Source organism: Marmota monax, unplaced genomic scaffold, assembly GCF_021218885.2.
Source record: "Marmota monax isolate L192 unplaced genomic scaffold, Marmota_monax_Labrador192_F-V1.1 WCK01_AAM20220418_F8-fsc00015, whole genome shotgun sequence".
Classification (NCBI taxonomy): domain Eukaryota; kingdom Metazoa; phylum Chordata; class Mammalia; order Rodentia; family Sciuridae; genus Marmota; species Marmota monax.
The window spans coordinates 19,607,095-19,619,768 of NW_026692194.1; the positions used below are offsets into that span (position 1 = coordinate 19,607,095).

Genomic DNA, 12,674 nt, shown 5'->3' on the forward strand with positions numbered 1-12,674 from the left:
TATGCCATAAAACAGAACAGAATGATAAATGTTCATTGGGTAAATCTTATTCTATTTGCTCCAGTGGATAAACATAAACACTAAGTTATCTTTGGACTTTTATGACTTGTTATCAGGTAACCAAGCCACATGTGACCATGCTCTGAGTACTCCAAACACAAAGGCATCCTATTGTTCTCTCTCCTGCCATTTCTCTCCTTTCTGTTCCATCTTTTCTTGCTCCTATGGGTCTCTAAGCATTGGCTCAAAGGCCCACTGTGGAAAGGAGAAAACAGAGAAGTTTGATATTAGGTAAAACTTATAAGACCAAATGAATTCAGCTTACCTAGAAGGATGAACAAACTTTCTGAAAACACTTCTTCTGGTTTTTTTTCTCTTGTCTTTCTTCTCTACTTCTCACAAAAGATTAAGCTCCAAGAACTAGAAATATTCGATGTTTCTCCTAATTTTCTATTTCAAAGGTATTTGAGAATATATTCACAAAGGGAGTGATATTTATATATAACTTTGTATACCCACCTATAAAAGTAAAAAGTCTGGTGTTTTAATAGCAGAATTCAGAATAATTTGGATTTCGGGTAGATATTGTAGACATTAGTGTTGTTACCAAGATAGGACAACATTCTCACGTTCTATCCTTTTTAATAGAAATATTCACTTTATTCCTCATCAAGGCTACATTTTATTCCTAAGAAAGTTTTTCCTGGCTCAGTGGTGCATGCCTGTAATTCCAGTTCTCTGAGAGACTGAGGCAGGAAGATCACAAGTTCAGCCTGGGTCACTTAGCAAGACTTTGTTTTGTAAAAAGGGCTGGTAGAGTGCTTGCCTAGCATGCTCCAGGCCCTGAGTTCTTTCCTGCTTGCCCCATACACATGAAAAGAAAGGTGTGGGTTTTTTTTTTTCACTATTTTTGTACCTTTGTTCTGAAGTATGTAACTCAACTAGACAATCTCTATCAAGTCTTTTTTTTTTAATATTTATTTTTTAGGTGTAGTTGGACACAATACCTTTATTTAATTTATTTTTATTAAATATATATATTTTTAGTTGTAGTTGGACACAATATCTTTATTTATTTTTATGTGGTGCTGAGGATTGAACCCAGTGCCTCACAAGTGTGACACGGGTGCTCTACCACTGAGCTACAGCCCCAGCCCCTCAAGGAGTCTTATTAAGTGTGAGTGTGTGAGCGCACGTACGTGTGTGTGTGTGTATGTGTGTGAGTATGTTTGTGTGTGCATGCATATGCTCATCTATATCTGGCCCTTTCCAAAGAGGATTTAGGTGGTCTCACAATATTTACAATAGCTTCTTTTTTTTATGTTAGAGAAATAATATGTTTTCATTGTAGAGAATATACACAGTATGTGGCTTCCTTTTTCTTGATGTCACAATTATCCACTGGCCTCAGAGTTACCTAATCCCTTTGCTTTTTGATGATTTTAGCTCCCTTACCTCATGGCCACACCTTTCCCTACTCCTGTCATGATTTCAATACACAAGTGGATGACCTTCCAACAACCTGGTTTCTTGACCTCTCCTCCACCTCTGCCGCTTACTTCTTATATATATATTTTTTTTCCTTTTTGGGTACTGGGGATTGAATTCAGGGACACTCAACCACTGAGCCACATCTCCAGCCTGATTTTGTATTTTATTTAGAGACAGGGTCTCACTGAGTTGCTTAGCGCCTTGCTATCGCTGAGGCTGGCTTTGAATTAGCGGTCCTCCTGCCTCAGCCTCCCACACCACTGGGATTACAGGCTTGCACTACCGTGCCCAGCTACTTCTTAGATTTAAAAAAATTTTTTAATTAGTTGTTGATGGACCTTTATTTATTTATATGTGGTGCCTTTATTTATTTATATGTGAGAATTGAACCCAGTGCCTCCTACATGCTAAGCAAGCACTCTACCACTGAGCCACAATCCAAGCCCCTTAGATTTTTTGTAAGAGCTGTAATTTCACTCCTCCATAATCTCAGTTACATGAAGGCAGTTCTCTGGTGCTAACCTAGTATACTAACCCCAACAATTTCTTCATTCCCCTACGTATAGCCCATTGATTTTCCTATCTTTTCACTTCCCCGCAAACCCTGATGTTCTCTCTTCCTGACAAAGCTTGAATTTCCTAATTAATCATCATAGTTGCTTCCCATGATATTTAATTGACAATGCACTGTAGTTCCCTTGGCCCTGACTATTCCTCTCTCCCTCATTTGGCAAAGCCGCACCCTGGTTAAATTTCATTGCACACATTACATCTGAATTTCTGTGGCTAAATGCCTAGTTTCATCTTAAACCCTTCACCTCCATTGGGTACTGAAAGGACTTTCTTAGTTTGTTAACTTTCCCACTTTCCTGGGTGGCCTGTGTCTTTTCAAACCTCTAACATCTCCTTGATCTTGACTTTTTGGCCTTTGCTGTCTTTGCTATTTCTCCCCTAAAACTGTTGACCTGGGAGTGCCCTCAGGCTTTCAGACCTCTTCTCCATCTGCATTGTCCCCTGGGGTGCTGATCTTGTCCAATCTTAAGGCTATGAACACCATCTATTTTGGTGATTACCAAATACTTATCTCCTGTCTAGACTTCTCCTTTGAAGTCCTTCTGCCTTTTCAACATCTCTACTTGCAAGTCTAATCCAGGGTTTTTCAGCCTCAGCACTATTGCTATTTTGATAGGATAAATCTTCATGTGGGGGAGCTGTTCTGTGCTTTGTAGGATATGTAACAGTATTCCTGGCCTCTACTCACTAGATACCAGTCTCCCTTCCCAATTGTAATACCCCAAAATATTACGAGACATTGCCAAATGTCCACCTATGTGAAAATGCTCCTAGGTGACAACACTGAGTTAAGGCAGTATCGTGGTGGATGTGATCTCAAAGTGGTTTTTCTCAGGGTCGACAGGTCTATGGTGAATGGGATTCAACTATTGGTGTATAAAAATGCTACTTTTTTTTTGGTATGTTGATTTTGTATCCTGCATCTTGATTGAACTTATTTTCCAATTCTAACAATTATTTAGTAGAGTCTTGAAATTTTTTCCATATGTAAGTCAAGTCATGTTGTCTGCATGTGAGTATCTCTGACTGGATGTCACTTATCGTTCTTGAAATTTTATTTTTCAAGACATTCCCCAAGGCCTGGAACTTGTATTTTCCTCCTGCTTTAGCCTCCAGAGTCACTGGGATTTCAGGTGTGTGCCACCACACCCAGAAAGCTAATGATAAAATTAACAACAATATGATTGCTATAATGAGGCATGCTGCTTTTTTGAGAAATCCTATGTGTCTGTTTCTCAGACCTTAAAACATCTGAGCAGTGAGTCACTGATGTTTCCACATAGATGAAGAAAGCCCATGAGACTTTTCCGAGAAAAGAGACAATGAAATTTCTACCAGTAGCACCTGGAAATGCTGCACCTGCTGGCTCTTTGGCTCTGTTCACCTTGTAATGATTCTGATGGTGGCTTCTCAAGTCTGAGTTCCCTAAACAGGGTCACAATGATTTCTGGTTTCTAGTCCTGTGTGTAAGTAGCTTAGAAGTTGCAGTCCCACCCTAACAGCAAGTTTAAAACCAAACAAACTGAAAAATCTACTCCTGTTAGATGAGTAAGAGAAGTGAGATCACAGGGCTAACTGTTACCCCCAGAGCTGGAGAGAAGACAGGTCACAGAGAATCACAACTTGCCAGAGCAGAAGTCCACAGATTGCAACCTCCTCAGGTTCTGTGGCCAGGGCAGAAACCCCTGAACTGTAACTGATGAACTGCTGGAGGCTTGGTGTGGGCAAGCCTGAGAGTTAAAAGCACTAGGAGGACCCATCAGGCCATAGGCTTTCCCATGCTTAACGCCAGGAGCTCAACCAGGTTCTCACAGTACATGTAAAATTAAAAAAATATATATATTCACATTCCTGCCTGGGTGATGGGAAAAGAAACTGTTTGAAACCCATCAAAAGACTCTGTTCTCAACAAGGTGTGCCTTAGGAGAAGCTATCAACCAGAGCCTGGATTGCTAGGGTTTTCTCAGAGACTGACCAATGGGGAAGGGAAATGCCCAGCTCAGCCAGCTCTGGTCAGCCTATCCCACCTAAGAGGACAGTCACTGAGAAGAGCTTGCAAAAGCCATCCAGAAAGAGGCACAGGTTCACTAAAAGACTGGACCTAACCCCCATCCCACCTCTGACCACCGCATTGCTAACTGTCTATTTATAGCAGCTCTGTTCACCGAGTACGTCTTGCCTAGCTATCAAGAAAAAAAAATGACATGGCACACTGAGAGGAAAAAACAGTTTGAAGAGACAGCAAGCATCACAATCAGGCATGGCAAGGCTGTTGGAATCATCAGAGTAGTGATTTGAAGCAACTATACTGACTATGCTAGGGACTCTAGCAATAAAGTAGACAACAGGGAACAACAGATGGGAAGGAGCTGGGGGTGTAGCTTGCTCAGTGGTGGAGTGCCTGCCCAGCAGGGACAAGGCCCTGGGTTCCATCTCCAGTACTGCCAAAAAATAATAATAATAATAATAGAAGAAGCAAAAAGAGAAGATGGGCAATGTAGGCAGAGAGATGGAAATCCTAAGAAAGAATCAAAAAGAAATGCTAGAGATCAACAACACTGCAACAAAAATGAAGGATGTATTTGAGAGTCTTAAAGTACACTAGACATGACTGAGGAGAGAATCTCTGAGCCTGAGATAGTTCAGTCTCAGCCTCCACAACAGAAACATAAAGAGAATGAAGACTGAAATAAACATAATATTCAATAACTGTGGGACAACTGCACAGTGTGTTTATATATATAATATAATATATATATAATATGTATATATTATATATATAAATATATATCACATATTATATATATATAATATTTATATAAATACAAAAGCAGGGGAGAAAGGAAGAGAAATATTTGAAAAAATATTGACTGAGAATTTACCAAATTAAATGTCAGATGCCGAACCACAGATCTGGGAAGCTCAGTGAACACCAAGCAGGATAAAGGCCAGAACAAAACACAGCCATAATTAAATATATCACTTTCAAACCCCAGAAAATTAGAGACAAAAAAAAATTCTGAGTGGGTGAAGAGACACCTGTAGAGGGACCGAGATAAGCATTGCCTCCAACTTCTCTTCCAAAATCTCACAAACAGAAAGAGCCTGAAATGAAGTATTTAAAATATTGAAAGGAAAATCACACCAGCTTAGAAATCTGTACCCTGTGAAACTCTTTCAAAAGTGAAGCAGAAGCCAGGTGTGGTGTTGTACACCTGTAATCCCAGCGGCTGGGGAGGCTGAGGCAGGAGGATCGCTAGTTCAAAGCCAGCCTCAGCAAATTGTGCTAAGCAACTCAGTGAGACCCTGTTTCTAAAGAAAATACAAAATAGGACTAGGGATGTGGCTCAGTGGTTGAGTGCCCCTGAGTTCAATCCCCAGTTCCCTGCCCTCCCAAAAAAAGTGAAGCAGAAATAGAGACTTTCTTGAACAAACAAAAGTTGAAGAAATTTGTTACCAGTAGATCAGCTTTGCAAGAAATCTTCAAAGAACTTCATTAAAGAAAAAGAAGTTCATACAGGTCAGAAATGAAGAGCCTTTGAAGAAGGAATAAGTGAAGGTAAAAAATCAAACTTTCATTTTTTTAAAAATTTTATTTTGAAGTGCTGGGATTGGACCCAGAGGCACCCTAACACTGAGCTATACCCCAAAGCCCTTTTAATTTTTTCTTTTGAGACAGAGTCTAAGTTGCCCAAGCTGGTCTTAGACTTGTGATTCTCCTGCATAAGGCCTTGGGTTTGATCCTCAGTACCTGTCCCCCCCCACCACCAAACCCCCCCCAAAAAAAGAAAGGAGGAAAAGAAAAAGAGAAAGAAAGCAGGACAAGCTATATTGATTTAAGAGAGCAAGGAAACATATCAGAGATAGAGGGCATTATATAAATAAAGGGTTCAATACTCCAAGAAGATATAAAAATATGTTAGGCAATATGTGTGTGCCTAGCAACAGACCATTAAAACATGTGAGGCAAAGCAGATGGGATTACAAAGATAAACAGATGAATCCTTATTATAGTTGGAGACTTACACAACCCTTATCAAAAGCACAGAAAATCAGCAAGGATATAGTTACTCAATAACACCATCAATCAACTGCTATAATTGATGTCTATAGACTACTTCATCTAGGAAGAGCAGAAAAAGAATCTTCTCGGCTCACATGGAATATTCACTATAAGATAGACCATATTGGGGCTGGGTTGTGGCTCAGTGGTAGAGCACTTGCCTAGCATGCATGAGGCACTGGGTTCAATCCCCAGCACCACATAAAAAACCTAAATAAACAAAATAAAGGTACTGTGTCCATCTACAACTAAAAATAGTAATAATTAAAAAAAGATAGACCATATTCTGGACCATTAAACACACCTTAAGAAATTTAAGAAAAATCATAAAAAGTGGGCTCTCATGCCACAGTGTCATTAAATTAAAAATCAATAATAGAAAGATAATTGAAAATCCCCAAATATGCAGATACTAAGCAACATGCTCCTAAATAACACGTGGATCAATTACATGATACTTTGAACTAAATAAAAATGAGAACACATTTCAACAAAATATGTGGGATATTGTGAAGTCAGAGCATAGAAGGGAAACTGGTAATGTTGAATGCTTATATTAGAAAAGAAGATTGACAATCAAGCACCTAAGTTTCCTCCTTAAGAAAATAGAAAAAGAAGAATTAAGTAAATCCAAAGTAAGCAGAAGAAATAAAAATTAGAGCATAAGTCAATGAAATTAAAAATGGCAGTAGAGAAAATCAATTAAATAAATGTTTTCTTGAATAGATTGATAAAATTGACCTAGATTAACTAAGGGAAAAAAAGGAGGATACAAATGACTAATATTAGAACAGAGGGGATATCACTAAATCTCATACACACTAAAAGGATGATAAAAGAATGTTGTGAACAGTACTATGACCACAAATTTAATAACCTAAATGAAATGGACCAACGAAGTCCTTAAAAGACACAGTCTGCCAAAACTCATACAAGAAGAAATAGACATTCTGAATAGGTCTATAGCTATTAAATAAATTGAAATAATAGCAACCTTCCCAAACAGAAAATGTCAGTCCCACATGGGTTTATAGATGAATTCTACCAATCATTTAAGGAAGATATCATATTAATTCTTTATAATCCCTTCCAGAAGATAGAAATAGAGCACGACCTGTCTAACTCATTCTATGAGGCTTGCATCACCCTTATACCAAAAACAGATAAAAACATCACGAGAAAAGAAAATTACAAACCACTCCCATGTCTTTCATGAACATAGTTACAAAAATCCTCAACAAAATACAAAAGTAACTACATATCACAACCAGGTGGAATTTATTCCAAGTATGAAAAGCTGGTTCAATATTCAAAAATAAAGAAATCTAATCTATCTGATCAATTACTACAGAAGAAAAGTCATGCAAGCATATCAGTAGATGTGGAAAAAGCATTTGTCAAAATCAACAACACCCATTCATGATAAAAAAAATTCTTAGTAAACTAGGAATATAAGGGAACTTCCTCAACCTCATAAAGAATATCTATTTTTAAAAAACCCTACAGCTAATATCATAGGTAACAATAAGGGTAGGAAACTAGAGGGTTTCCTACTGAGATGAGGGACAAGGCAAGGATGTCTCTCTAATGCAATATGTCAAGAAAAGGAAGGAATAAAAATATAAAATAAAATAAAAATATTGTCCCTATTCATAAATGACATGATTGACTATGTAAATAATCCAAAATAATACCCCCCCCCCAAAAAAAAACTCCTTCAAAGGTCAATTATTCACCTATATACCAGCAATGAACAAGTGGAATTTGAAGTTTAAAACAGAATACCATTAAAAAAATAAATCCCTCAGGAGCCAGGAGTGGTGGTAATTTTCTATAATACCAGCTATTTAGGAGGCTGAGGCAGGAGGATCACTAATTCAAGTTCATCCAGCGGAACTAGCAAGACCCTGTCTCAAAATATTCTGGAGATGTAGCTCAGCCGTAGAGTGTTTACCTAGCATGCACCAAGCCCTGGGGTCCCTGCATTCAATCCCCAGTATGTCAGGGAGGGGGGCAAGTGGAGTAAGTACTGTCAGCCTTTTTTCACCTTATTCCTCTTTTGTGACATTGATGCTGTTGGTGCAACATATCTGAATATATAGTCACACTAATATTATCCTGCCACATTTTATGATCTTCAACAATTAAAAGATCTTCAAGTGTCTAATCAGTATGAATTAAAACATAAATTAGCTAGAATCAGATATTTTGCGGGGCACAGATTCAATGAGCTTCACATTATACATTATAAAATGAAGAACTGAGAAGCATACGTGTGAATTAGAAAATCATGTGTGTGTGTGTGTGCACGTGTGTGTTCCATTAGACCCATGAACAATGGAACCACTCAAAGTGTGTAACGAATTGAGAAATTTAAGTCAGTCTCTTAAATCAATCCTTTTAGTTCTGTTCAACTGCAAAGGGTAGACAAGGCCAAGTAGAGCAGGACAAATAAGGACCCTACAGGTGACCAATATTCTTTTCCAGACTGAGTCTTTCCATAAGCATCTTGCTTTTTTTTTTTTTTTGGTACTGGGGATTGAACTCAAGAGTACTCAACCACTGAGCCATATCCGCAGCCCTATTTTATATTTTATTTAGAGACATGGATCTCATTGAGTTGCTTAGCACCTTGCCCTTGTTGAGACTGGCTTTGAACTTGCGATCCTCCTGCCTCAGCCTTCCAAGTTGCTGGGATTACAGGTGTGCAGCATCACGCCCTGCAAGCACCTTGCTTTTTTTGTTCTTTTAAATTAATTTATTTATTTGTTCTAATTTGTTATACATGACAGCCAAATGCATTATAATTCATGGTACACAAATGGAGCACAATTTTTCATTTCTCTGGTTGTATACAAAGTAGCATCACACCATTTGTGTCTTCATACTTGTACCTAGGGTAATGGTGTCCGTCTGTCCGTCTCATTCCACCATCTTTCCTACCCATTCCCCCTCCCCTTTGCCCTATCCAAAGTTCCTCCATTCCTCCCATGCTCCCCCCACCCAACCTCCATTATGGATCAGCATCCACTTATCAGAGAAAACATTCAGCCTTTGGTTTTGGGGGATTGACTTACTTCACTTAGCATGATATTCTTCAAATACATCCATTTACCTGCAAATGCCATGATTTATTCTCTTTTAATGCTGAGTAATATTCCATTGTGTATATATACCACAGAGAAAAGATAGCCTCTTCAACAAATGGTGCTAGGAAAACTAGAAATCCATATGTAGCAAAATGAATTAAACCCCTATCTCTCACCATGCATACAACTCAACTCAAAGTGGGTCAAGGACCTAGGAATTAGACTAGAGACCCTGAGCCTAATAGAAGAAAAAGTAGGCCTAAATATTCATTATGTTGGATTAGGCCCCTTCTTCCTTAACAAGACTCCTAAAGCACAAGAAATAAAATCAAGAATCAATAATAGGATCGTTTCAAACTGAAAAGCTTCTTCTCAGCAAAAGAAACAATCAGTGAGGTGAATAGAGAGCCTACAGAATGGGAGCAAATTTTTACCACATGCACATTAGATAGAGCACTAATCTCCAGGATATATAAAGAAATCAAAAAACTTAACACTAAAAAAACAAATAACCCAATTAATAAATGGGCCAAGGAACTGAACAGATACTTCTCAGAAGAAGATACACAATCAATTAACAAATATATGAAAAAATATTCAACATCTCTAGCAATTAGAGAAATGCAAGTCAAAACTACACTAAGATTTCATCTCACTCCAGTCAGAATGACAGTTATTAAGAATGCAAGCAACAATAAGTGTTGGCAAGGATGTGGGGGAAAAGGCACACTCTTAAATTGCTGCAAATTGGTGCAGCCAATCTGGAAAGCAGTATGGAGATTCTTTAGAAAACTTGGAATGGAACCACCATTTCACCCAGCTATCCCATTCCTCATTTTATACCCAAGGGACTTAAAAACAGCACACTACAGTGATGCAGCCACATCAATGTTTATAGCAGCTCAATTCACAATAGCTAAACTGTGGAACCAACCTAGATGCCCTTCAATAGATGAATGGAGCACCTTGCTTTTTAAGGGTCCTTCCTTTTCAATTCTCTCTCTTCTTTCTCCGTGTGTGTGTGTGTGTGTGTGTGTAGGGAGAGAGAGAGAGAGAGAGAGAGAGAGAGAGAGAGAGAGAGAGAGAGCACATACACATGCAAGCACAGTTTAAGGTAAATAGAAAACATGCATGAACCATATCCAAAATCAAGAAATAGGACATTGTTGGCCCCCAGGAAAGCCTTTTGCTTAAAATTTGTTTCTCTGCTTCTGCAGTATGATGCAATCCCTTTGTTTCCTCTGTATTTATTATGTCAAGTGGGCAATTAATAAAGCACAGGTGCTTCGGGACAGCATGTGTATTTCATCATAAATTCATATATACTGTTATCACTGTATCACAAAAAGCTGCCTCTGCAATCAAAATTGTGTGCTATCATGGGAAAGACAGCTGCAGGGTGAAATATAATAGCTGAACTTCCAGGTGACAGCTAGGCCAGGATGAGGATGCTTCATTTTCAACAAAGGCAGCATCATTTCTCAAAATTCTATATAAAAAATACTAGGAGGTGGAGGGAGATGGTTCTCCTCAGCCTCCCGAGGAGTTTCTGATCCAGCTCCTGCCTGGCGGCTCCTTCGACAGAGTCCTGAGCTCCTGCCCTTGTTCCCTCCTGTTCCTCATTCTCCTTCCTCTCCGCCTTCCTCCCTTCACATATCCTCTTCTCCCTCATGAACTCCCTTGCTCCTCATCCTCTGGGCATCCACAGATAAAGGGACAACGGAGCCACCTAGATAGTCTGCAGCTATTTTGACATAGGGCAGAAAGACAGTTTCACATGGAAGGCTCTTCTTGAAATCCCTCCTGGCTCGGCTTGAGCCAGGGAACCCCCTCAAATCTCCTCTTCTTTGCTGTCTTTAGATCACCCTGTTGGGTTTACTCTCCGCCCCCATCCCTGCCCTGGTTGTCAATCTATTTCAGCATTGACTACAGTGTTAGAATCATTCCTGAAGGTGCCTCTCACCCCTGCTGTCAGGGGCCATGTCTCTCTCTCACCACTGTATTTCCCACCACCAGCCCAGTAATAAATGGTCCAAGTGATTTTTTGACTCTAGCAATTCAAAATGTGATTAATGAGGCAGCATTTTCCCATGCAACATCTCAGGCAGATTGTCTATAAAATTCACCATGGAAAATGAATACATAATGAATGTTTGGGAGCTCAACCTTTGGAAAGGTATACCTTTCCTACTATTAAAGCAGAGAATAAATGATGAAATGTTGAGTGGTCATAAAATAAAGGATTATTGAATAAGAGATAATCAAGTGAGTTTACAACCTCTATTAATCTATTATTGTGTCCTTGTTCCTTCCATGTAGTCACTCCATCTTTACCCAGGGCAGTATGAGATTCTTCCTACACCAGTTCCCAAGTACGCTTCCAGGTAATCAATGAAGTTGCTTTTAATCATTTCATTCATGCCTATTTACATACATATTTACATACCAATACTTATGATTTAAACTTCATTTATGCACCTCATATTCAGATTAGCATTTTTAAATATTAAATGATACATAGGGAATAAGTTAACAAAGACCTTCACTTTAGAAATAAATTTAGGGTTGGGGATGTGGCTCAAGCGGTAGCGCGCTTGCCTGGCATGCGTGAGGCCCGGGTTCGATCCTCAGCACCACATACAAACAAAGATGTTGTGTCCACCAAAAACTAAAAAATAAATATTAAAAAAATTTCTCTCTCTCTCTCTCTCTTTAAAAAAAAAAAGAAAGAAATTTAGAAGCTGGTGAGTTGGAGCACACCTGTAATTCCCAGCAACTTGGGAGGCTGAAGCAGGAGAATCACAAGTTTGAGGCCAACCACAGCAACTTAGTGAGACCCTGTCTCAAAACAAAAACAACAACAACAAAAAGATTGAGCATGTGGCTTAGTGGTTGAGCACCCTAGGTCTAATACCCAGTACCAAAAAAAGAAAATAGATTTAGAAAACCATTTTTTTCTTCTTCTTTTTTTTTTAAATACAGGAGCTTTGTATTTCGTTCTACAGTTCAAAGATTCCCAACAATCTACTTTACTCCTGTAAGTATAATGCAGACAATTAATACATGATGAATTTGATGTTTAAATATACAGTGATTCCTTTTAATATATTAACATTTTGCTCATTGTCATAAGACATGAATGATTAATACAATTACTTTAAGTTATACTTTAAGTACATCTGAAAATACACTGGGAATTTCAATGTAAATAACCCATTCATGGCAAATTACAGAAGAAAATGTCCAGTCCCTTAACTTTCTGAAGTTCAAGATATATACTGTACAACATGGTGCCTCAGTAGCCATCAGACTGAAAAAACAAACAAACAAAAAAGGATCAAACATGATTTCTTAATTTTGTTTATCTATTTTTGTGGTGGTGGGATTGAACCCAGGGCCTTGCACATGCTAGGTAAGTGTTCTACCACTGAGCTATATATCCCCAGACCCTTAAAATA

The 12,674-nt window shown here is 38.6% G+C and overlaps 1 protein-coding gene across 1 annotated transcript in view; it reads left to right on the forward strand.

Annotated features, from left to right (window-relative positions):
- Nucleotides 1–12,674, forward strand: part of Stpg4 (sperm-tail PG-rich repeat containing 4) — a 53,299-nt gene that overhangs the window by 15,893 nt on the left and 24,732 nt on the right. Inside the window, exons 3-4 of the mRNA XM_046425876.2 lie at nt 11,536–11,600; nt 12,199–12,253. Coding sequence (XP_046281832.1) covers nt 11,536–11,600; nt 12,199–12,253 — 120 coding nt within the window. The remainder of the gene's footprint in view (nt 1–11,535; nt 11,601–12,198; nt 12,254–12,674) is intronic.